The sequence below is a fragment of the Eleginops maclovinus genome, chromosome 17 (genome assembly GCF_036324505.1).
Source record: "Eleginops maclovinus isolate JMC-PN-2008 ecotype Puerto Natales chromosome 17, JC_Emac_rtc_rv5, whole genome shotgun sequence".
In the NCBI taxonomy this organism is placed as follows: Eukaryota; Metazoa; Chordata; class Actinopteri; order Perciformes; family Eleginopidae; genus Eleginops; species Eleginops maclovinus.
This window is the reverse complement of record NC_086365.1, coordinates 11,384,721-11,409,218: the sequence shown is the minus strand read 5'-3', so window position 1 is coordinate 11,409,218 and position 24,498 is coordinate 11,384,721. Positions and strand designations below refer to the sequence as shown.

General features: G+C 40.0%; 2 protein-coding genes across 8 annotated transcripts in view; one reads left to right on the top strand and one right to left on the bottom strand.

The window, feature by feature from the left end:
- Positions 1 to 4,135, bottom strand: part of tbc1d22a (TBC1 domain family, member 22a) — a 105,002-nt gene extending 100,867 nt beyond the window's left edge. For 3 of the 5 annotated variants that reach the window (XM_063906035.1, XM_063906034.1, XM_063906037.1), the window contains exons 1-4: positions 3,941 to 4,135; positions 3,406 to 3,462; positions 1,056 to 1,239; positions 226 to 478 (exon numbers count right to left, since the gene is read on the bottom strand). In XM_063906035.1, the coding sequence (XP_063762105.1) occupies positions 226 to 478; positions 1,056 to 1,239; positions 3,406 to 3,462; positions 3,941 to 4,002 (556 nt within the window). In that variant the 5' untranslated portion in view covers positions 4,003 to 4,135. The remainder of the gene's footprint in view (positions 1 to 225; positions 479 to 1,055; positions 1,240 to 3,405; positions 3,463 to 3,940) is intronic. The other 2 variants (XM_063906038.1, XM_063906036.1) reach the window with 1 other exon arrangement.
- Positions 4,136 to 5,883: 1,748 nt separating this feature from the next.
- Positions 5,884 to 24,498, top strand: part of cerk (ceramide kinase) — a 30,848-nt gene continuing 12,233 nt past the window's right edge. Inside the window, exons 1-6 of one of the 3 annotated variants that reach the window (XM_063906127.1) lie at positions 5,884 to 6,162; positions 15,357 to 15,491; positions 17,417 to 17,539; positions 18,975 to 19,100; positions 19,711 to 19,777; positions 21,271 to 21,416. In XM_063906127.1, the coding sequence (XP_063762197.1) occupies positions 5,994 to 6,162; positions 15,357 to 15,491; positions 17,417 to 17,539; positions 18,975 to 19,100; positions 19,711 to 19,777; positions 21,271 to 21,416 (766 nt within the window). In that variant the 5' untranslated portion in view covers positions 5,884 to 5,993. The remainder of the gene's footprint in view (positions 6,163 to 15,356; positions 15,492 to 17,416; positions 17,540 to 18,974; positions 19,101 to 19,710; positions 19,778 to 21,270; positions 21,417 to 24,498) is intronic. The other 2 variants (XM_063906128.1, XM_063906129.1) reach the window with 2 other exon arrangements.

The following is a 24,498-nucleotide window of genomic DNA, read 5'->3' as shown; positions in this document are numbered from 1 at the left end:
AAAATCCTATTTATACTTACACTAAAATAAACAAATCTATTATTATCGTACGGACACGTAAAGGAATAATAACCCAACGGAAATGTAGACGCTTGAAACATGTTGTAAACTGTTTTTCAGTTGTAAAGTGGTTAAAGAATGTGCACTAAAAGTAAGAGCAGTGTGGCTTTAAGTGTGCAGGTGAGCCAGGAAACTTTTGGACACTGAGAAATGGTGCTCACTAACCTTTAGGTGACCCAATTGGAGCTTCGCTTTGGGACTTTACAAGGCGGCCATCAGTGTAAGGGCTGCTCTGGGAGGCAAACGAGACCTCTGGGCTGGTCACGTCCCCTTCCCCCACCCTGCTGTCCTCGTCTTCTTCTTCGTCCTCCTCCTCGTCCTCTGCCCCCTCCTCCTGTGTGTCCTCTTCTCTTTGTTCTAGCTCCGTCGTGTCATCCTGCCTCTGTCTTTCCTGCTGCTTGCTGTGATTCTCGATGACCTGTACAGAAAACACAGCGTTATCACTGGTGATCAGAACTAAGTAAACTCTGTATAAAATATTACAAAAGTGTGCCGTTCTCTGTAACCTGTTGATTAAATCAGCATTTTGAGATTCTACAACTGTAATGATTATTCAAGATCAGCAGGTCAAAGGTGGCGTTCCTATCCAGATCAAATCCAGATATATTGAGTTAGCCATTTTTTTCCCAAACTACCAATTTACCCTAAATGGGAAATTCGGAGCTCCAGAGCGTTACTGTTCTCTGTTACAGCTAACTCCCACTCTCTATTAAAAGTTCACACTGTGCCGGAGGTGTTTTTAAGACAGTCTTCCTGCGTTCTAGACGGCGCTTGGCTGTATCGTATTCAAGACATAGCTAATTTAGTTTACCTGGGGTACATTTGTAATCTCAGATTTTTGCAACGTGCACACACACATCCCCCCTTCAGCACAGGAATGTGAAAACACCCCTCTAGATACAAAGAAACAAGTCAGTATAGTCAAGGTCTGAGGTTTTTTAGGACAAACACATAAGAAAAACACATTTTTGAGAGGACTGCATCTAGTTGTTCACCTTATTTGCTGTCTCCATGACAACCTCAATATTAAGGTTCTGTGCAGCCATGGCCAGCAACTCGTCGTCATCATCCCCGACATCCCAGGCATCGCTTGTGATGCTCTCAAACTCCTGGAACGTGGTAGCCTTCTTGGGTTTGCCTGGCGTGGCCGGAGGAGGCTTGTTGCCAGCTTTAATCAGGCTGCACGGCAGAAAGAGGGCGAAGATTAAGGAAACAGGATAAGATTAAAGAAATTGAGAGAAAGGGTGTAGGAAGGGAAACAGAGGTGGCAAACAGGCAGTAAACAGAAGGAAAAGGGAGGGAGATAAGTGGGGGGAAAGTCAGAGATGAGAAGTGAATTATTTAGACACAGACAACTTTATAAAATAACCACACACTGGCATTTGACGGAATTATCAGTTAGACTCACAACGTAAATTTCCCTGCTGTGGGACTAATAAAGGATTTCTGATACTGATTCTGAATGAAGTGAGTCTGTCACCACCTCTATACACACAATCTTATTCTTAAAATTAGAATCAAAAGCTCCTCTAAAACCTAATAAGACTCAATGAGGTTCAAAAGACAACATTCACTCAGTTGCTGTCTTTGTGCCTCAAGAGCAGCATCTCATCCAACCTGGAACAAGATATGCAACAAATAAAAGAGAATTCAATTCAACTCGACCTTTTTCTTATCATGTGATGTTGAACAAAGAAAAGCTGGAGAGGGAAGTGGGGACTGTCAAAGACAAGGTTAACTATTTATATAGAAAGACTAGTATAGCTTATTTCCGTCATAACGTAATAAGCCACATCTTCACATTATGTAACGTAATTGAATAAACTTCTAATAAGTTAAAATAAGGTGAAAGCATGTCTTATATCCTTTAAGCTGCCAACCCAACAACAACCAGTCTGTCTGGTAAGTGCATGTCCACAGACACTGCAGAATAAGACAGGTCATACATTAGAACGACAGATCACTCAAATTATATTGCAAGACCCAATTTATATATGTTTTAAACGTGTGCATGCTATTATAACCAGGCTCCAGTTCATGTTTATATAGCTGCTGTCTTTCAAACAGTCCCACATTCCTGATTTGGATGTATGACATGTTTTACAGTAACAATCATGACACAGCATTTTCCTATTGTCAGTCAGTGGCTCAGTAGCTGCACAGCTTGTGTTGTTGTTTCTTGTCAATAGAAAACACTTTGTTTTTCCACTTTTTATGAAGTAATTGTATTGTATTGTTCATTGCACAATGAGATGGCTGCAGAGAAATTACATCATAGGCTTGCATCTTGGTTCCCTGTAACTGCGCTTTCACTTCCTTCAGGATGCAGTTCATTCTACTGGTGGTCAGGTTTTCTCTTTCGAAATAAAAGCTGTACACAACGCATCACTGCCTACCAAAGAGCATTTGGCTGAGAAGGCAAGTCAGAATTAAAGCTTACAACTCAGTGATGATTTTTTTTTACCACTAATAAGCTACATACTGATTAATTCTACCCAGTGTTTTACTCTTAGTTAATTATATCAGTGGGATGGGGGTTTTGTAGGTCTTTAGGACAGCAGCCATGTTGTACATTGAACTTCAAGATCATATGAAATCAATGGACAGAAGATATATTGTGCAGAGTGTCCTGTTGTGTTGGTAACTGAGGACAACAGGAAGAGGTCCAAAAAAAAGGACCAACAATAGTACTTCTTTCAATACATCTTTAACTGTTAAAATAAAAGTAAAGAAAGCTACAAGAACTTCAAACCAATTCATATAGTTCTGACTTATGCTTATGTATACTGGTTTAGACCAAGGGACCAGCTCGATTACATTTCTTGTATAACCATCTATAATGGGGCCGTAGTGTTGGTCATCAGGGCAATAATAAATGTGATGTTTGTCATAAACAATCATGTGATTAATGACTGAAGGATTAGGGAGGACATTTTCATCAATAATATGATTCTGAATGAGGTTTGCTCAGGAAGTTTACAAGGAATGTGGTGTTTTGGTGCATACAATAAATATAAGAGGAAATAAAAATACAGGCAGAACACTGAAAAAGTGAAGTACATAACTATAGTATAGAAAACTACAGTACTAATGTAAAAGATACAATAAAAATACTTTAATTAATATGTGCCCGTTTAGTGCAGGCGTGCAAACAGTGTTTCATGAAGAAAGAATACTTTATATCAGCTTTAAAAGACATTTAGGAGCAAATGATGTGAACTTTAGATAGGATTTCCTGTAGTTTAGCAAAGTGTTAACATCAACACAGAAACTTTAAAGTATATCACCTTTCCAAACTAACATCACAGGGTATTTAGCTACAACAACAAAGTACATTTAACTCACTTAGCATGAAGGAGTGGGTCGAAAGGGGGGTGTTGTGCACCATACACATGTTGAATGCTGAGGAAGTACAGAAGAAAGCATGTAAATGAATGAGCTAATTCATCACTGGTTGTCAAGCTGTAGCCATGTTAGCTTCCTACTACCCACAACAATGACAGTTGATACTATAATACCGCAACTAAGTGTAACGAAAACAAGTTTTAATTGCTGTAAACCCATAGCCTCACATTGATATAAAATGGTTACTGTATCATTAGTTACAAGTATGTGACTGCGGTTTGAGTAAATTGCTCAACTGTTAGCCGATGATAGCAACCTAGCTCTTAGCCAGCTAGCAGCAGAAAGGGGTAAACTGTGTCTGTAAGGCTTTAATACAGACAATGGCACGTTGCTAGAGGTAATACTTGCATACGTTGTGCGTTAATGCAGGGGCGTCAGTGAAAGTGAAAGTTGCGTTTTAAGCTCAACAGTGCAACGTCAGTTGAGCAAGGCTAGCTAGGCTAAGCTAGCCGACAGGAGGGAACACGTCACTCACCTGCCAGGAACCTTCGCTGCGTTTCTTTTCCAGAACTGTTTTTTATTTGCGTCAGTCGACATTTTCCCTATATGGTCCAACCAGTCCTAGACACAAACACACGAACGCTGTCGTTATCTGTAAGACGTGAAATTAGTTTATTTACACCAGGTACCCTCCTCCAAAACTCAGAAAGCTGCCATGTTGATAGTGCCTAATCGGCAAGCAAGCGCTGCTGCGATTGGCTGGAGCTATACTTCCTCCCTGTGAGCCAATCACAAGTGGGATCCGCTGTTAGGTGGCATGGGAAACTGGCAACGTCATCGTGGTCCTCTCTCTTTGCTTCTGTTGACAGAAACCACAATCTGTGTGTGTCAATCAAAAGAGAGACCACCAGCATCAGGACCAGAAGCAGGGAGAGAGAGATGCTTGTCATTTAACACTACCATTCCCATTGCAGTTCAAATGTACAGGATAAGCTGGTGTTTTTATTATTTAGCAAGCTGCACTGTTGTTAGGAATTGTTTGTATAGGCCTAATGTGGACACATTATTATTCACACACTAGTTTAATAGCTGTGGTGTTTCTAGACTTTTTTCTGAATGTATTTAATGATGGATATAACTGTTATTGACGACTGCAGCGTTTCAACTCAGCTAATAGAATAGCAAAGTTGTTATGTAGGGAAAACCCACCTAAAAACATTGTAATTATCACTGTTGTAAACGCTGGTGTTTGCCTTATCCCTGTCCAAGGTTATGGGAGGTTATTATCAAGTCTTTAGTCGGGAAGAGAATGAAATCACCTTACTGCTTTGAGTCATGATTTGGAGCGCTTATCTGTTGACCCAACGTGCTGATGCAGTGTTTCTCCTACAGTGTAGCAGCAGACAGGATTAAAGACAAGAGCTCTCACTCTGTCAATATTTCGCGGCACTGAAAGCTTTAAGTAAACAGTTGGAGTTAGTAGAACATTTGTTTAAAAAAAAGTGATTTATATCTGAGGACATTTTTGGGGAAATAATTTAAGATACCAAAAAAACTTTGACTATTTTTACAATGACTTATACGTTTTGGAAATACTTCCAATGCAGAATACAGCATGAAGTTAGATGAAGTTGTATCAGGCACTGCTCATCCAGGTATCAATGTGTTATCATAAAAATACTAGAAATCTGAATTAAAAATTCAATTGGTTCATTACACCATTCAAACGTCATTCCTTTGACTTTTTAAAAAAATGTCTACATACATAGGAGTATACAATTTCCTTTTTCATATGAACATGTACAAAGCTTGAAATCTTCTTGCTGCTCCCTAAATCAGATGTGTTCTAAGATTTATGTCCCACCTAGTCTACTGGTTACCCACAAAAGTATATGTAAGAGTGCCATCTGTTTTTATGCTCCTTAACTGTGGATATTAAATCATATGGCTTGTTTTGTGTCATTAACATTCCATGAAACTTGAATCTTTTATTTTCTATTCATGTGTCGGTGTTGTTGAAATCTTGCTCACTGCAAATTTGTATTATAGGTGGGTTGAAATGAAACAAACACATTTCAGCTACACAATGCAGGTCTGACATGCTTCATCAATGTATCATGTATTATGTCATTGTATATTCACCAGAAAGCTTAGAAAGCATTTATTGTCATTATACAAAATATACAACAAGATTTTTGGAGGGCAACCCTGTCACAGTGACGAAAGCACACAACAATATAAACACGCCAGTAGGGCAAACAAACGGAAACAATCATACAGAAGGTAAAGAGAAATGGCGCAAAAACATCTAAAAGTGCAAAAGTTCTGAAGTGCAGATGAGTTAGGCATTTAAAAAAGTAATTGCACTTTGGCAGCCTGGTGGCCCAGTAAAGTAGTATGGAAAGAAGGCCAGTTTCACATTTTACAATCGAGTGAGTCGTCGTCTACATAAGCGATCTTTCATCTAATCCCCTTCTGACAGCACCGGCCGACCCGCACTTGACTCAACACTTTCCGACTCCGAGCAGCGGTCTGTGGCGCGGCTGTAACAAAGTTAACATGAGTATTATCGGACGATAGCGTAACTAATGACAGGTTTGAGCGATATTATGGAGACTCAAGACAGAATACTGCTTTCAAAGCTTTTCCACAAGTACAGACAGGTAGAAGTTGCTTTAAACCGCAGTGTTTTGGCTTGGAAGGAAACTGAGAAGAGCACGAAACGAAGCTCTGGCATCAGCAACAGTGCTGAATCAGGTAAGAATAACATGTAGAAGTGATTGAGTAATATATGTAATATATTTCTATGCAATAAAGCCTTTAGGACATGTCTCATATGGCAAATCGCCTATCTAATCCTGTTAAAAATGTAAGTTATACATATTACACAAAATACAAAATTCGAGTGAACATATAAAGTGGTTTTACAATGTAACCAATGTTGTTAAGTTCATAAATCCGTCCTATAATCATTTACCTTACCTGATAAATCATTTGCCTTATGTTAACATTGTCCTCCAATAGAAAAGAAAGTATGGAGCAGCTGTTTCCTTATCAGGGTCATGCACATGTTGGTGGAGCAAGTCAGGTCATGTTTCTACTGTAACTCTCTAGGTTTTCAGTCATAAATAATAAGGAGGCTCTTGTTTCTTACAAGCAAACACTAGTCATAGTTGACTAGATTGATGAAAGAGGATTTCTGTCCCAGTGACCTTTTGGAAAATCTACAAAATGTCAGGTTTTTAGTGCCATGACGAAACAGTTTTGTTGTTAAGCTTGGTCACTTAAATTTTGAGATTGGGGTATAAAACTTAAATAAAATAAGACGACATCCATTTCAAAAAAAGTAAAAGAAAAGTTATGCTACAGCTGATTCATAGTTTACTCTAATTTAAACTACTCTGTTTCATTTTACACTGTAGCTGTTGTGCATCTGACAATAAAAACCGCTTGAACCTTGAAGTGATTCCAACAAATGAACACATGGCAGAAGTTTTAACTAGCAAACACATTTGTGACATTTTAATGTTGATTTAGTAAATAGTTGTCTGAGATTAGTGGTTACTAAGAACATAAATACTACACACACTTAAGTGCTAATGTAGGTGCATTGAGCTGGCGGCCCACCAATGGCCTGTACCTGCAATCCTCCCTACTGTATCTGTGGTTCTCAAGTCGCGCTAGAAATGTTGTACCATTCAATTTTTTGCATCAGACAAATTTCACTTAATCCAGATGTCCTCTTCAGCTCCTGAGGCTAATGTTTGTTCATCCCGATGGGTTCCCTGGTCTGCAATTACTGTACCGTATAGAGTGAAGTTATTACAGCTGGCACGGCACACTACAGTTTAAACCTGGCCATTGACCTTACTCAAAGTGGTATCAAGCGTCCTATAATAACCTGCCATAAAGATATCCATTTATTGAGTCAATGTTCAACACAGCTACACCAATGGTAGCTGTGGCAAGAAAAGGAGCGTTTACCCAGGAGTTAGGAATCAAACAAGGGGACTTTGCCAGTATGGATATCCATGGAAAAATTCTTTAAGAGATAATTAAATGACTGTGGTTACTTACACAAGCTGTGTATTATACTTATCTTTATAGAGGCAGTCATAGGGGTGTGGTTATCATAAGTAGGCAATATAGTCTAATCAGTGGACGATGGTCGTGACTGCAATCTAAAAATAACCTGCTAAAAAAAGAAATGATTTTCTTTTTGGACTTTATATATTGTTGAGCAGATTTCCACTCTTCCCTCTGTGTGCAGTTTTTCCGCTGTGTCTTTGATCTACATTTGAAACTCTTAAATGTTGCAACTAGCTAGTGAAAATTTCATTGAGACACTTTTCCTTGTAACTTAAAAGTGATTAAATATAGAAGAAAAAAGTTAAGAAATAATTCCACCATATTAGAAGACAAAGAATAATTTGATAATTTAAGGAAAACGTAATTTAGAGTGACTCAAATTTCATAACTCTTCGTCTTGCTCGTGTCTTCCAGTCTTCTGCCAATTTTTTCCACTTAACATCAAACTTGTCCCACAAGTGCCATACATGCCAGTATTAATTGAGCACCTCTCTGGCCTTCCTACTTTTCAACACAACATTGTGTTACCTCTTGACATTTAAGTGGATTTGGTCGAATCAGATCATCTGTCAGTCAGATGTCCTGAGTAGATAGCATTGGCATCCTAGCCAGGAATGTCGTGTACCCTCAGACTCACTCTCACACACAAACAAAATCCAATCACTGAGATGGCATTGCCTCTGAGACTAAAGTAAATCCTATGTCCATGTAAGCTGAGTCACTCCTCTTATACAATGCATGCTCCCATCTTAGAGGAAAATCTAGACAAAATTACTGCATATGCTTTGGAGAGCATCTCCCCTTTGCAAATCACTATGCTTAGCAAGTAACACTTCCTCAGGCCCTCTAAGCCCACATATCTGTCTTTGCCAGAAGGGGTTTAGATATTTGCTTTCCCATATGGCAAAGATGGATACAGATCCAACATTTTACAGTTTGGGATTCATTTATAGCAAAACAACAAGTGTTGCAAGTAATAGGATATCAGCAACACAAGATTTCCTCTCTAAATAAAAAATCACATCAAAATCCACCTATGAAAACGAAGAAGCCAATCAAAACTATAGGATTTTGTGCATCAGTCACTCCTAAAACTACAGTAACTCTTACAATTATGAAAAAAGGAGGCTTAAGCCATGCTAGAGGAGAAACCAGATGGCCTCCAAAGTCACTGGGATCTATCATCTGGGGAAATTGGGGGCGAATCAATGGAGTAGTTGTTAAGATATTTAGCTGGATAAGTAAACATTCTGACACTATGGTGACACAGGAAAAGTTATGGCATCACCAAAAGTAATTAGGATTCTTCCTCTGAGGAACATGGATGTCTGTGCACAACTTTATGGGTATTTATTCAATATTTGCTCAAATATTTCAGGCTTATCTTACATGCGTTCTTTGTCACAGAAAGCTTAGGTCTCAAGAAAGTATGTACTCAAAAAGTCTCAAAAAGTGTTTACATTTCAAATTGAAAGAAATAATGTGTATTGACTGCTGCTTTAAGCATATATGTACATTGGCAATCTAGCAGTTGCACCCCTAGTGACTGTTCTCCTGTTATACTTTTACATGTCAGCTGTCCTTTGTTTCCATCTGTTTGTCTTGGCCTTGGCCTAACAAACCCATTGTGCCTTGGAGAAATCCACTTCTTGTTTGACAGCTCACTGCCATGTATGCGCAGGAAGATCTGTGCTTTGTAATCTATAGAGGGTGCTCAATGCACAGCCCTGTCTGTACATTGAGAGACAGCTGCAGAGGGAGAATGGAGAGAGATACAGAGAAATAAACACTGCCAGAAAACAGCAGCTGGAGGCTGGGGACGCTGTGGTTTATACTGCATTACTGGAAGGAATAAAGCAGCTTTCATTAAATAGATCGTATTTATTTACCTGCAGCTGGGGTCAATAGGAGTAAAAGGTTGGACCTGTATTGCTAATTACACAATGAATCAATGACCTGGATGGTGAGGTGATAGGAGTACAGTGATGTTGTTTGCAAGTAGGACATTTACCTTTTTCAAAAATAGCAGAAAAACACTTTCATACCCATTTGTAGCTATTATTCAGCACGGGGGGAACAACATGTTGCATCACCAGAATATTTAGATAGTCCTAAAAAATAGTTCCCCCTCTCTTGCACGCGTGTTGCATGTCTTTTGAAATGCAACATGTACAAGCAAAACAGAAATGACAAAAAAAGACTGCATCAATAGTGTGGGGACACCTAAAAACGCGAGCATTTCCTTAAGCTGGCGCTGGCTTGTCCTCATGCCAAACCTCAGTAACAATAAAGGGTTTACACACTGATCCAGTGTGTAAGGGGAGGGGTGCTGAGAACAACAGCAGAATATGAATATGATGACAGCTTGTTGTTGTCAGAGGACTTAAGGAAGGTGAGGACAAGCACTGAGCTGTCACAGATATCATACTGTATACACAAGCAGACACAAAATCTCTTGTGCACACATGAATGCATCGGATATACCGAGTTAACAATCCTGTAACATCATCTCCAAATCAACATACACTTTCTTATTTTGGGCTGATGAGAGAAAGTCAGCCATCAAGTGTGTGAAAAGGCATTTATTGACATTTTGTTGAAGCAATGTTAAGGAAACAAGTATTTTCTGTCTACAACAAATAAGCTTATGTATTTGTTACTATTGTCAATGCCGCCGTGATATGATTGCCGTAGATAGAAAATAGTTCCTCCGTGAAACTGTTCACAACAAGGTCTGTGAATTATCTTAAGTTACCAGATCATAATTCCTGAAAAAAGACATTACTTCTAAGATGTATGTTAAAGAAAAATGACATCTTATTGTCGAGAATGCATATATGTCCAACACTTTGAAACTCACAACAAAACCAGATCTAGATCGATTAAAGGTATACTATGGTATTTTGATGGCGAATTTTCCCTTTAAGGTACTGTAGCTAAAGTGAATTAAGGTTGCTCATTCATGGTCACAGGAAAAAGATACTTACCCAGCATCATCATAGAGACTGACCTTCATCGCCAGCAGTGTTGCTCTTGGCTAGAACACATAAAGGCTAGGTTGCAACAGCAATTAAAAGAGCAAACGCTTTTTCAATGTAACCAAAGAGCTGCATTTAACGGACCTCCTTGGCTCCATTGTTAAAGGGTACACTTATTGCCACGACCAGCGGCTCTCAATCCTGAGTACTGCTGACTTTAGCCCTTCGGGTATAGTTAAAGGGCCACTTAATTATTTTAAACTTCAGTCTTTGTTCTTCTAGTAATACCATTACTACTAGTGAATTTCTGTATAATTTCCCCTATAGGTTTTTAAATAGGAATAATACTGTAGCTCCTTGGTTAAACTGGTCATAGAGTTGGGAGCCACTGATGCATAAATTCATGTGAAGAGCAAATTCACCAATTGTGTAAAAATGTGCTTCTGGCCCTTTAACAGATTACAGCAGTGCAGATGTTAATCCATCTCATGTGGTTAGAATGGAAACCAGGAGCACCCTGGGCCCCGAGGACTTGGATGTTACTGGCTCACTGGAGAAAGGCACTAACAATGCCAGAGTTAGGGATTACATCCACACTATGGGCAGAGCAAAGCACCGCCACTGCCAGAATGCGGCAATGTCTTGCACATTGATAGTTGCACATGTCCGGGTTAGGGAATCATTCTCTATGCTGCTCCATCTTTTCATCCCCATGTGATTGTCTCTTTGAACGTGGCCCTATTTCCAAGGCAGTCTACTTGAACCTTTCATGTGTGGATCCTGAAGCTTGACTTTAAACTTCACAGGTTGTTTCATATTGTCCTTGGGTAAAATCTGAAGTGTAAAAATAACATGCTTATTGTGCTTTGATTTGTGGGACCATTTCTTGGCTCAATGCAGTGACAGTGCAAGGCTAGCTATTCCCACTCTTCACTTTATGCTAGGATAAGATAAGCTAAGCAGCTACCGGCTTTAGCTACGTAACCATTTCTCAACAAGAAAAACAGTAAAAAAAAAACTATTGAACTATTCCTTTAAATTAAGATTTTACCCACAATTATGATCTGTAGGTAACCAGTTAGCTATCATATAAGGCTAATCGTCCAGCCAATTGGACAAATTATTTGTCGTAATGTTATAATTATTGGGCCCAAGCAGAGTAGCTAATGCCATGCCCCAGGGACTTAAATCTATTTAATCATGAAGTCATCATTACCTCTGACAAACCAGGAGATACAAATAGATTTTTCATGACTCACATAGTTAAAAAGTCTTTGACGTTGAAATGAAAACATTAAGATCAATTTCACTTGGCGGCCTTGAGTGTTTACTGTACTGTGTGAATAGCATAAACACAATGCATAGCGCTCCAGGTCACACAACAGTTCCTTGAAAATTGTTGAAGGGATAATATTAGCTATATATCTTAGTTGCACTGATGTTGGCTGAGTATTTGTAGTGTGTGTCCTCGAGATATCACGACATGTCTTTTGTCCCATGTCTTTTATTTGGAGTAACTGATAGCTAAAGCCACGTCCAGTATTTGGTGACACCATCATTAGGTATCATCTTGACTTTGCAGCAACAAAAGAACCATGTGCATGCTATCTTTCAAGTGCAGAGCAAGTTCCAGGAACAAACAAACTTTCATGCCTAGCAACTGCTGAATAGCTGATATTTTTGCAGGTACAGTAGCAGACCTCACAGTACACACTGAGCTCTGTGGTATGAATGGGAAGTGTACAATGGTTTACTGCCTGTGCTAAGATTCTTTTCGAGCACAAAGAGCAAAAGTATGTCAGAGCAGAGCAGAGAGGATCTGCCTTGTATGGCCGAGGGCTTAGCATGTAGTTTAGGGACTGCTACAAAGTAGGGAATTTGTGAGTGGGTGTGTGTTCTGTGTGTGTGGTGATGGGATTATTGTGTACTTGAGCGTGTGTGTGTGTGTGTGTGTGGCAGGGTTATTGGAGCAGTGTTTGAATGAGGGAATGTCAGCTATTGTTTCCAGTTCCTTCCCTAACACAGTTCACTGGGATTGTTGGCTTTGTGCTAGCTTCTGGGGTTATTTTAACCAAGTTGTACAAAAGACCAGTGTGAGATAGGTACCGCTGTTCTGACTCGATGATGAACGATAGCTTGTTTCTTTGACAGAAGTTGATTTGCCCAGCAGGACAACACAGAGAAAAGAGTTCATGCATTTTTCAGTTCACCTTAAGCCAAGGGAGCTTAAAATAACACACATGTAAATATTTATACAACATATTCTAATGTGTTCCACTGAATGGTTTTGTAGAAATCAGGTACAGCGTTGGTGCTTAGATATCAAACAAACATCAAAAATGATTTCATGTTGAGTTATCTAATATATAAATCAAGACATCTTTGATTCACCCCTGGTGGGCAGTAGTTTCAACTTTAAAAATGTAACATTTTACCGAAGAAAACCTGCTTTTGCTTATTAGACCATCCTTGCATGGAATGAATTTTTTAGCATGAGCACATCATCGTCAATACACAATGTCCAAAACATGTTGTTCCTGTAATGTTTTGCACTACAGAAACAAAAGTGAAAGTAGCCTCGACTTTTTTCAATGATGCATTTTTCTTTCCACTTTCACGGGCACGTGTTGGGAGATGTCTCTAAATCTCAGTTGTGTCACTAACACAGCAACCTTTGATGGATATAATGCAAACATGTGTAAACAACAGTAACTTTGATTGTCCAAAATCATGTATTTTAATACACGACATAGAGTCACTTTGTCAGAGCACTAGGTGCCATTTTTCAAATAGTTGGAATAAAACTCCTCGTTCTTATTTTCTTCTGAAATAAAGCTATTAGCCATACGGCCATAACTCTTCCTATTTGTCAAAGTGTGAATATTGATGGCCATACAGTTATTCAAGCTTGCATGGCACATCTTTATTGGAGAGAGAAATGAAATCCTATTCCCTCAGGAAAGAAATAATATGTCATGGCTCCCTCCCATCTATTCCCCCAGCTCAGCTGAATAAATGGGTAGGAGGTAATGCCTGTACAGTACAGTATGTGATGCAGTTGAAGAGGTCAGTTAAACTCATCACAAGTAATACTGTCATTTTCTAGTATAGATGTAACGATATCTGGGTGTAAAAATAAAAACAGTTCTCAGAGGAAAGTCAAATTGGTAGAATATGTCTGCATCACAGTCCTTGCATTGATTTGACAATTGTACATCCATGTAATGGCTCCTATTTTTCATACTAATACCTCTCTTACAATTATTGATCCATTTCTCAACAATCCCCTTTCTTTTCCCAATAACTGCCTTTCACACACAGTAAATTAATACCTATTAAATCCTGTTTAGGCAGCTTTTAAGGGCTGACCCACCCCATCTCTTTACTGCCAGCGGGTACCACATCCAGCCATACCCGACAAACTCAGAATCAGAATCAGAAATACTTTATTTATCCCAAATTGGGAAATGTTTTCGCAGCAAAACACAATACAATATGAAGCATAGCAAAAAATTAGAAATACAAATAAGAAATATACAGATAAAATGTTGAAACCAGTTAACAGAGAGGCTATGGAGCAGTGAGTTGTCTGCCAGTCAGGGGGGCATTATTATACAGTGTTATGGCAGTGGGCAGGAATGTTCTCCTGTACCGGTCCTTGTGACAGCGGAGCTGGAGCAGTCTGTTGGAGAAGGAGCTCCGCTGTCCTTCCAGCTGCAGGTGGAGAGGGTGGGTGGGGTTTTCCATGATGGACAACAGTTTGTTCAGAGTCCTCCTCTCCTCCACCACAGCCTCAAAAGGGTCCAGTTTGATGCCGATGACAGAGCCAGCTTTCTTAATTAGTTTGTTAGGTCTGCTGGTGTCACCGCCTCTGATGCTGCCCCCCCAGCAAACCGCAGCAAAGAAGAGTGCACTAGCAACAACAGACTGGTAGAATATCTCCAACATCTTGCTGCACACGTTGAAGGATCTCAGTTTCTTCAGGAAATAGAGTTGGCTCATCCCCTTCTTGTAAACAGCGTCAGTGTTGGCCCTCCAGTTCAGTCCATTGTGAATGAACAATGCATACAGACACAGTCAAAGGGTTTCTTCTAAGTAATTTTAAACTAGCAGCCTAAATCCCATTCCCATGGGGGGAGAAAAAGAACAAGAAGATGCATTCCCTTCCCAAACACCCACCACCTCCCTTGGGATATGGCTGTGTTACGGTCCCACTCATTTTACTGTTTGTGAAATGAATGCCAGGCTGCCGTTCTAAAGTCATCTTTTGTAGCCCAAGAGACAAAGCCGGTATAATTTAAAAACCAGATATTTATATTCTTCTTTTATTTCCTTACTTGTTGAATGTTTAGTTACACACCCAGCATATAATATTATTATTTATCAATGAATGTGAGTCCGATATGCTCTGTTTTTGGTCACCACCAGCTGGCTCGTCAGCCGCTACATATTCAATTTAACAGCTTAAACACAGCTTGTTTATGACTGTTTCTGTGGGCCAGAAAGCGTAAAGTGGGTTTATTGGAGCTTTTCACTCAAACTGCTTCGTCCTACATCTGTAAAATCAGGCCGGTGAATCGGTGAGACCGAACCAAAACAACAAACAATAACATTTCTGGGCCATAAAACCAAAACAATGATCTGAAACAAGCTTCGTAAAGCTGCGGGGAACTGCAGAGTTGGGCGATTATTCTTTGTGGTTTTACTCTATAAGCTACACACAATTTTGTGACCCATTGTTGAAGTTAAAATATAGATTTTTGCAGCTTTGAAGGTATCAACAAACATGAATGATAGATGCCAATACCACTTATAGCAATGTATTATAAGTCTTTTTGTGGGGCATCAAGCAGTTGAATATGGTTTTTTTTTCTGTCTCTTCAGCACACATCCATGCTGTGCAAGTGTGTGAGATACTGGCTGTCCACTCCAAAGATGATGACCAAGACAACACAGAGACCAGAAGGAGTCAGGACAAAGCAAAACAGCACTCACAAATGTATCCCCATGCATTCACAGGTATAAAACCAACACTGATATACACACACTTAAAGGGATATTTCACATCATTTACAAGTCAAATTCAATCTGCTTGTCACAGGGAATATAGTCAGCCTCTGAAAGCAGTTGTATAATTTCTTCTGTGGCCCCAGGGGAATTTTGTCAAGTCTTGGAAAATGACAAGTTGCATTATGGGAAGTGTTTGATCCAGATTTGTTTTGTAGGTTGACCCATTTCTCAGTAATTTCCCATGCAATACATAATAATGTTATGCCTGAATCCTCATGCCTGGAGCCAGTTTGGTCGCTTCCCTTTACTACAGTAGGTTAATGCCACATCACAGTTACATTGTGGGCAAGTGTGCCAAACGCCTGTGTTCAGCTCCACCAGTCACAAGTGATGACACTGGAAATAAGCCTGTAGACAGCTCCACAGTCTGAGAGTAATGCATTAACAAGAGAGTCCCTCACAGCTTAGCTCACTGGATCTAAGATGGCAGCAAGCCAGTGACTTATGGGCTAAAGCATAATTTTGAGCCATTAGATTATATTCAAACAAGATCGGATTTACATTATTTATCACAGCCAAATGATCAAAATTACCGCCCTAATGTGAGCTTTTACTGGCATTAGAGTGAGTCGAGTCTGACGTGCCTGCATTCCCATGATCTGTGGAAACTTGGCTTCAAACACACTCCCCATCACTTGCCTCATGATTATGTAACTTATTAAAAGGATGATTTTGCTCCCACTCTAAACGTCTCCTCGCCTGCCCCGCTGCAAGATCGACGTACTGTAAGTGATTTCGACTGAAGAACTCAAAGTTAACTTTTCCATCTGATAAAAAGAATGCTTCGTGTGATAATTTGACTTTGAAATGCTTAGCGGGTGAATCCGCCGTCAAAGTGCTTAGCAAGTGATTTTCCGCTCCTTAATGTAAATATTTCAGTAATGTTCCTAGCAGGATATTATTTGACTCTACTTTTTGGCTGAATACCTGCAGAGCCCTGTTTAACTTAACTGACCTCTTCATTTCCCACTCACACACATCAAATTGTAAGGACCTGACTTGTAAGGATAAAACTGGGCTTCATTATCTGGCCAGGTCTGCACCATAGCAATAGCTTTCAGATCAGGATCTTGTTTGGGTGGGACCATCTTTCTCTGTTGATACACTTTTTTATGTTCTCAGGTCCAGAAACTATAAAGTATAGAAGGCGGTTATGGTCCTACAGAAAGTTTGACGGATCAATCTCTGCAACAGATTGGCATACTAAACTTTAAATGTCTCTCAAATACATATCTGCGGAAATGGCTATTATTTTACAATCAACACTGAGAACCCTTGTGGCAAAGGCGTATCTACACTGCCTGGCCACAAAAAAAAGGTCACGCTCTAATATTTCGCTGGACTGCCTTTAGCTTTGATTACGGCACGCATTCGCTGTGGCATCGTTTCCACAAGCTTCTGCAACGTCACAGCATTTATTTCTGTATTGCATTCATTTTACGCCAAGATCTTGTATTGATGACGGGAGATTCGGACCACTGCGCAAAGTCTTCTCCAGCACATCCCAAAGATTCTCAATTGGGTTCAGGTCTGGACTCTGTGGGGGCCAATCCATGTGTGAAAGTGATGTCTCATGCTCTCTGAACCACTCACAATTTCACAATTTGAGCCTGATGGATCCTGGAATTGTCATCTTGGAACATGCCCGTGCCATCAGGGAAGAAAAAATCCATTGATGGAATAACCTGGTCATTCAGTATACTCAGGTAGTCAGCTGACCTCAATTCTTTGGGAAGATAACGTTGCTGAACCTAGACCAGACCAACTGAAGCAACCCCAGATCATCCCACAGGCTTATGACCTTTGTTTTGGGCCGGGCATTATATGTTTTACCTTGTTTTCCTCAAACTTCCTTCTGTTTTGTTCTTCTACAGTTTCCTACGTCAGAAGAACAAGGCAGCACCAGTGGCGCTGCAGTGAAGTAACCTTCCACTCTGCCAACCAGGCACTCTGTGAGCAGTGGATCAAAGTTATCAATGAGCAACTGTCATTACTCAGTACGTACTGTTTAAGGATGTTCTCAAGCAGATGTGGTAATGTACTTGGAACGTAATCACAATCAGTTGATTAGTGCAATAAAAATGCCACGTAAATGGAATTTGGCTTGGTATGTACTTGGACGAATACAAAGATGAGTACACAGAGCCAAAGGGCAAATGAAACTGTAGGAAAAGGTTATTAATTAGCACATCGGTAATGTGATTTGGTAATGTATTAATTCTAGCAAAGCCAAACATTTAGCCTTGTTTTTAATGGGTTTAGAAATAGCTGCTTGCTGTTTTTCCGACTGAGATTGGACTGTCTGACATTGTTGACAGGTGTTCTGTGAGGATCAGGCTTTTTATCTCTCAAGCAATTTCAGTAGCTGTCAGCTGTGTGCACAAGGGACATGCAATAAAATGTTCATTCTGAGGGGTTTATATACTGCTTCACTGAGATACCACCACACAGTATCTAACATAAGTTACTGTAGTGCCCAAGGAAAACCTCGGCAACCCTGAAAATCTGCAAAGCATTCAGGACAAGACTTATTGCTAAATGAGTTTTTCTACACCTCAACCGGACTGTAAGGAAGCTAAGTTTTACTGTCCATAAAGAATATTTTATTCAGCTCAGTGCTATAAATGCCCTCAGGAGAGCCTTTGGGAAAACTTTCAATAGAGGTTGTCCTCCTGCATTTCTCTTCTAGACAGTACCTCTCGGGCAGAGACATAAAGATGAAGACAGCAGTAGCCGATAGTCTGATAAAATATAAATGGTGGTTATAAAAACATTAAAAGAGTGTCCTTCATGTTAATACCAGAGGTTTTAGTGTCTAACTAGGATGTGGAACTTGAGTGTAAGATGGTTTAAATGTACGTGGCATACTTGGCCGTGTTTACAATGAATCAATTCAAGAAAATGAACCACATTCATTGTGAAAATGAAGCCTCAGTGTGGTCCAATAGTTAGTCTCCTCCACAATACACCTTTACATCACCCATTGACAATTCATTTATGTAATCTAATGGAACTTTTGTCTTATTGCCAAACAATATTGTGCTCTATATTTCTTTGTGCTCATTTAACTCTGATCCCAATACATTCATTTTCAATTGGAGCAGCTGCCGTACCTCAGTTGATTGTCCTAAACGCAGACTTCTACAACGGCCATAAACAAGCCATTTAGTATTCTCCATCGCAGCACTCTGTAGGTTTATCAGCGAATGATGCAGCACCTCTGAATTGCTTCACACTCCTCCCACAGTCGGTAGACACACCATTTATTTTGTTAGCGGCTTGTTTTGGGGATAAGTCAGTTTGACTGAGCATTCTGAGAACGGTGTCTGGTTAATGAAAACTACATCAAGCTGCTGTCAGTTACACATTTGTGAAAAAGGTAAACACTGAGCCTTTTTAATCACTATTTCACACCCCTCCCTCACTTTGCAGCCAACCGACCAAAGAGCCTTCTGGTGTACATCAATCCGTACGGGGGAAAGCGGCGTGGGAAGCGTATTTACGAGCAGAAGGTGGCTCCACTGTTTGGCCGCGCCTGCATCTCAACCGATGTGATTGGTGGGTCCCTATCTCTGCCGTTCCCTCAGATTTAAATAAAAAATGAGTCTCTATGGCCGCCGTATAGATCTCCACTGCCACTGTGGCCTCTCGAAGGGACCGGAGAGGCTTCCATGGATATGATTTGCCTTTTACTGCCATTAATCATGCCAACGCCTTAATGCAAGCTGTGATAGTTGATAAGCAAGGGTATCCAAACACATCTATTATTCAAAAAGTGTTTGCTCCAGCTTCACATAGTCGGGGGGGGTTGTATTGATGGTCCATCAGACTGAACACTATTCACTCTGGGTTTCCTACAGCGGCTGTGAATTGCAGCTGCATTTGTGTTTATATTACATGCCTGAAAAACGGATTGGAATGTTGTTTTTGTCAGCCCAAGGCTTATTTTGCTAGCTGATATCAAATTGCTGAATGAGGGTGTTTTGTGCCTTTGTATCTTTGCTTTCTCTGAAAATATATCAATATGACTCTTCCAGTTAAAGTTTCAAACATTCGGTGTCTAGTATTTCAATACTACTCAGGTAACCAAAGAAATGACTGATTTTGTCAGTACATTTCCCTTTCATTTAAGTTGTATTAACACTTGCCATTTCATTTGTTTCCATAGTTACAGATCGAGCCAATCATGCCAGGGACCATTTGAAAACGGAGGCCAATCTAGATAATTATGACGGGTGAGTACTCAAGCTAGGTAGCTGCTTTCAACACTGGTTCTTCACTGTGACATGGAGCTGACTCCAGTCTTTTCATATTGCAATAAAGCTTTTGAGGGACTCTCCCATGAGCTGGGTATCAATTTTCGCCTTTTAGGAGTTTGTAATGAAGCTCTGTTGTGCAGCAATCTGCCATGTCAGATTGTAATCACTGATACACAACCCTGTGAGTATTTGTGCGTCTCAAACACGACTACATTTTAGTTGAGTTAGATTTCTGTAACCTTGTGTAACTTTATGTCACTGTTACTGTCTATGTATCAGGATTTGCTGACAGTTGTCTTATAAGCTTGAGTAAACATGCTGGTATTGTAACAAAGAGATACAGTTTTCATCCTTTTGTTAGAACTTATTCCTTCAAACTTGTTGGCCATGTTTTTATTTTGACCTTTATTTTGGCTCTGCAGTTAAGGGATAAATAAAAGTACTACAATCCATGCTGTGGGTAACATGAATGCAACATTCTTGGCATTTCCTTCATCAGTTCTTAAGCCGTTTCATGCAAAACCACAAGTGTCATCGTCATGGATCTGTAGGATTTGAAATCTGGGATAAATAAATGGCCTGTACAAAATATTGTGTAGTACAAGTTAAGATAGTTCACAGGACAAGTTCAAATGTTTCCCTGTTGGAGGTGCTGGGGAAGAGTCAGGGTATATCGTAGGTGAATAGAATCCATCCTATAAGAATCATCTATTAAGTTCATTCAAAACAGCTTGGATTATAAAACAGAGATTTCTGAAACTTTCAGGTACCCAGGACTGATCCCTGTGGTACTTCATGAGAGGAATGAGTAGAGGATGATATACAGTCTCTTACTTAAGCCACACAGAAGATCCGATTAGAGAGATGGGAATAACATCAATCTTTAACCTCTCTTGGAAAGAAGTCAACTTTAGCAAAAGCAGCAGTTCATATCTGAAGGTAATAAAACAGAGATCATTAGAAGCATGCATTAGTATTTCTCTATTTTACAAACATTTTAGGGTTTTAGAGTTACTGACGAAAACATTTCAATACAACTTAATCTACCAATAACTCACAGAAGTAGCACAACTGTATGTTTCTAACAATTGCACATGATGCTGCAGCTTAGGACTTTGAGTAACGGGAGCATGTGAGGGTGAATTGCATCGATAACATGAAAGGTTTGGCTACCTGACTCCAGCTCCTATTCATCAGTTATTCAGTCCTGCAGAGTTAGAGTCCATTATGCTTTTTTCCCTGCAGTTCATAACAAGGTATTCATTTCTGTAAGGTTTTGGGAAAGACTACAAAAAAGTGTAATGCTGGGTGGCGCGGTGTGATTTTGCTATTTATTTAATGATTATTTACTGTTCGACTCGTAGCCTGCTGGAATTAGTGTCAAAGTGGTAGTTTTCTAGTGATACAAAAGCAAATCTATCAGAGCACTCATGTTAAACGTGTGTATGTGATATCATTGGTTTGTACAGGGTGGTGTGTGTAGGTGGAGATGGGATGTTCAGTGAGATCCTGCACGGGTTAATCAGCAGGACCCAAACAGACAACGGTGTGGATCAGAACCAACCTGATGCTGAGTTGGTACCGTGTTCTGTGCACATAGGGATCATTCCTGCAGGTGAGCTTCATCATTATATCATTTATAACCATGTCTTGTGCATGAGGAATGAATTTGGGGATGTGATATTAAAGAAATGTAACTCTGGTAAAGGAACAATAGGGTATTCCCATGTGTTTTGAAATCAAAGGGGCCCTATTATGCTATTGGAGGTGTTCCCTTACCTGTCAAAGGCGTATCTTCCTCCAATGGGAGTTTCTCTCTCTCTCTCAAACATAGACCTAACTTATCTCTATCAGAAGCATTGGCTATGCTGACGTGACACCTTTTAATTTCAACAAAACACATTCTTGCAACACTTTCACCATTGCTGTCCTTCACATGCGCGGTAATCCACATCTAAAAGCAAAGATGAATCACCGAGATATTTAGGAAATCACTCTCCATCATATTCATGATGACATACTTCATACATGCCTTGATGTCAAAATTTGCACTTTTTCCATGTAGCCTTCTGACACTGGGTTTACTTTAGATCATTTTGTGTGAGGTGGCAGGGGGTCCCACCAGGGGCCTGCGGGGGGTCAATTAGTCCAAGTGTCATAAATGGAAACGTGCTGTGTGACATTTTGAAATCACTGTAATTTTCATGAGCTAGAAAACTCAGTGCATGGAGACCGAAATGAGACTTAACTGTAATACCGGAGGGGTTTAAATATTGGCTGGGACACAATCAATTATTTTTAAGGTGAGTTTGTTCTCTACTCAGTGACTGACAGAAATAAAAGCTGACACAATGTTTGATCCTTGTGAGCATAACGGTAGCAGCAGCAGCAAAAATATAGAGAAGGTAAAGAGTAACTTGCTCTGGCTGGACCTACTGCTCCGGCTTTCTGATCCCCAGACTCCTATAGTAGCTGCCAGGCTTTCCTCTGGCCCTCAACAAACACCACAGCAAACATTTCCCTCTCCCTTTGTTCCCCAGGGCCACTCCCCCTTCCTCACCTGTATTCAACAGCACACCTGATTAGTGCATGGTGAAATAAGGGCTAATATATGAAACAACATTTAAAGATGTATACTTACCATTGAAATAATAAGCTAGGGCAGTAATACACATTGGGACTTTTCCCCCAGTACTTTTAATGCACAAAAAGTGCAAAAGTGCATTAAAAAAAACAGAAAATAAAATAGGTTTCAGGGAAACTCCCTTGGATTTGGTGTTCCAACTGACACCAACGTGCTCCCCCTGTTAATATACAAAGAAGGCCCTGTGGCAAAGCATTTTAAGTATCCCTGGGCTAGGGGTAGGCACAGGCAGTGTTAGGAATGCTGGTTAATGCTGACACATTTAATATGTCACATAAAAATAATGTGTTGTTCAAATGTCCACTTGTCTGTCGTAGAGTGTTTTCTGCTGTCCTTATGAGATACAGTCACTAGTGCAGCTATAAATAAATGTATGTACTGAGAATTCAGACAACATAAACGTCTTTTTCGGGGCCGCACTAAAAGCATCTCGACTCCATTGTTGTTCTTGAGATAAAGATGATTTCACTGCCGACATGATCTTACTGGCACGACAGTTTTGCGGGAAGATGCAGATAAAAAGTGGAGCTTCTCCGCTGGGGATATGCTCTGTGACAAGTTTCTCCTCCAAATATGCCAACAGGCTAATGCGGTTGAGTAACTTAAAGGAAATGTAACATTGAACATCTTAGCACCAAACATCATTGAACATTTGCGTGCGCCACTTAAACCCATTCAAAGTCAGTTGGCTTTTACTGAGTAGCTTTAGAAGAGGCACATAACATATGTCACTGTTTTTTCACTCTTAGCAAAATAGCAGGCAGTGCAGGGCTGTTGGGAGGGATTGAAAAGGGTTCAGATGTGATTATAAAGCTCTCAAAACGGAAGCAAAGACCAGATAAGGGATATTAACAGAAAGTGAAGCAAGGCCGAGGAAGTTCTCATCTTCATACTCATCGGTGTGTCCACTGCTGAATGACGAGCCTGATCTCCCCTGTCACGCTTCTGCGAGCCAGCTCAAAACATCACTAGTAAGATTTCACTCTGTCCTCTCCTCTCTGCCTCACTCTCTCTGTCTTTTATCAGTGGCAGTGGGTCCATTTCACCACTTGAAGATGATCAAAGTGGGGCAGATAGGTCTGAAATGACGCTGTGTGGCGCAGAAAGAGAGATAGAGCCTTATTACCTCTCAAGTTGAAAAATGTAATATCAAACATTCTCTCAAGGCAGAGGGTTTCTCTTATCCCTCATTTGTTGGCTGAGGAGAGCTGCTGATAACCCCGGACCCGGAGCTATCCTATTAGCTCACTTTTACGACCAAAAACGTACCGCCTAATAAAATCATTCAACTGAATTACTCACACTTCGATGTGGCTTCAAAAGACATGTACCAAGGACCAAAACCTTAATGATTGACGTGTACATGTGATGTGATGTATATGCCAATGGAGTTACATAACTGAAGAAAGCATCACATAAAACTGCCCTTTGTAAGGTCTGCTTTCAATGGGTAATTCAACCAAACTAATAAAATAAAAGCAAGCATGTGATTTACTTCCTGTGTGCCGAAATGGCGGAACAACAGTATTTTAAATAATGGCATGACGGTTAACACATTTGGCCTGGCCTGTGCTCCTGCATGAACATAAAGAAATAAGAAAAGGTCACTCAGTAAAAAAAGGGAAGTCATACTTAACTGGTAAAAAGAAGTACTTTGTGTTCAGTGCTCATTAGCAAATGTTAGCCAGCTAGCAAGCTATACTATGATGGCTAACATGAAATTATACCTGCATGTTAGCATAATCATTGTGAGCATTTTACATACGGCCTGCAGAAATAAGGGCTTAGGCAGGAGGTGGTCTACCACAATGACGCTAACTTTAGACACTTCTACCACTGAAAAGGCCTTCTTAGCATTAAGAAGCTAAGTTGTAGCTTGTAGTAGTAGTAAAAGTTAGGGTTAGAGATTGCTATCAAGTTTATACACCTCCCTTTCAAAGCTTTTTTGGATGACTAGTAATGGTGTCTTTACAGGTCTCACTAAGAAATCTATTAGAAAGCTGCAGCTGATTCAGAACGCTGCAGATCGAGTCCTCACTAACACTAAGAGAGT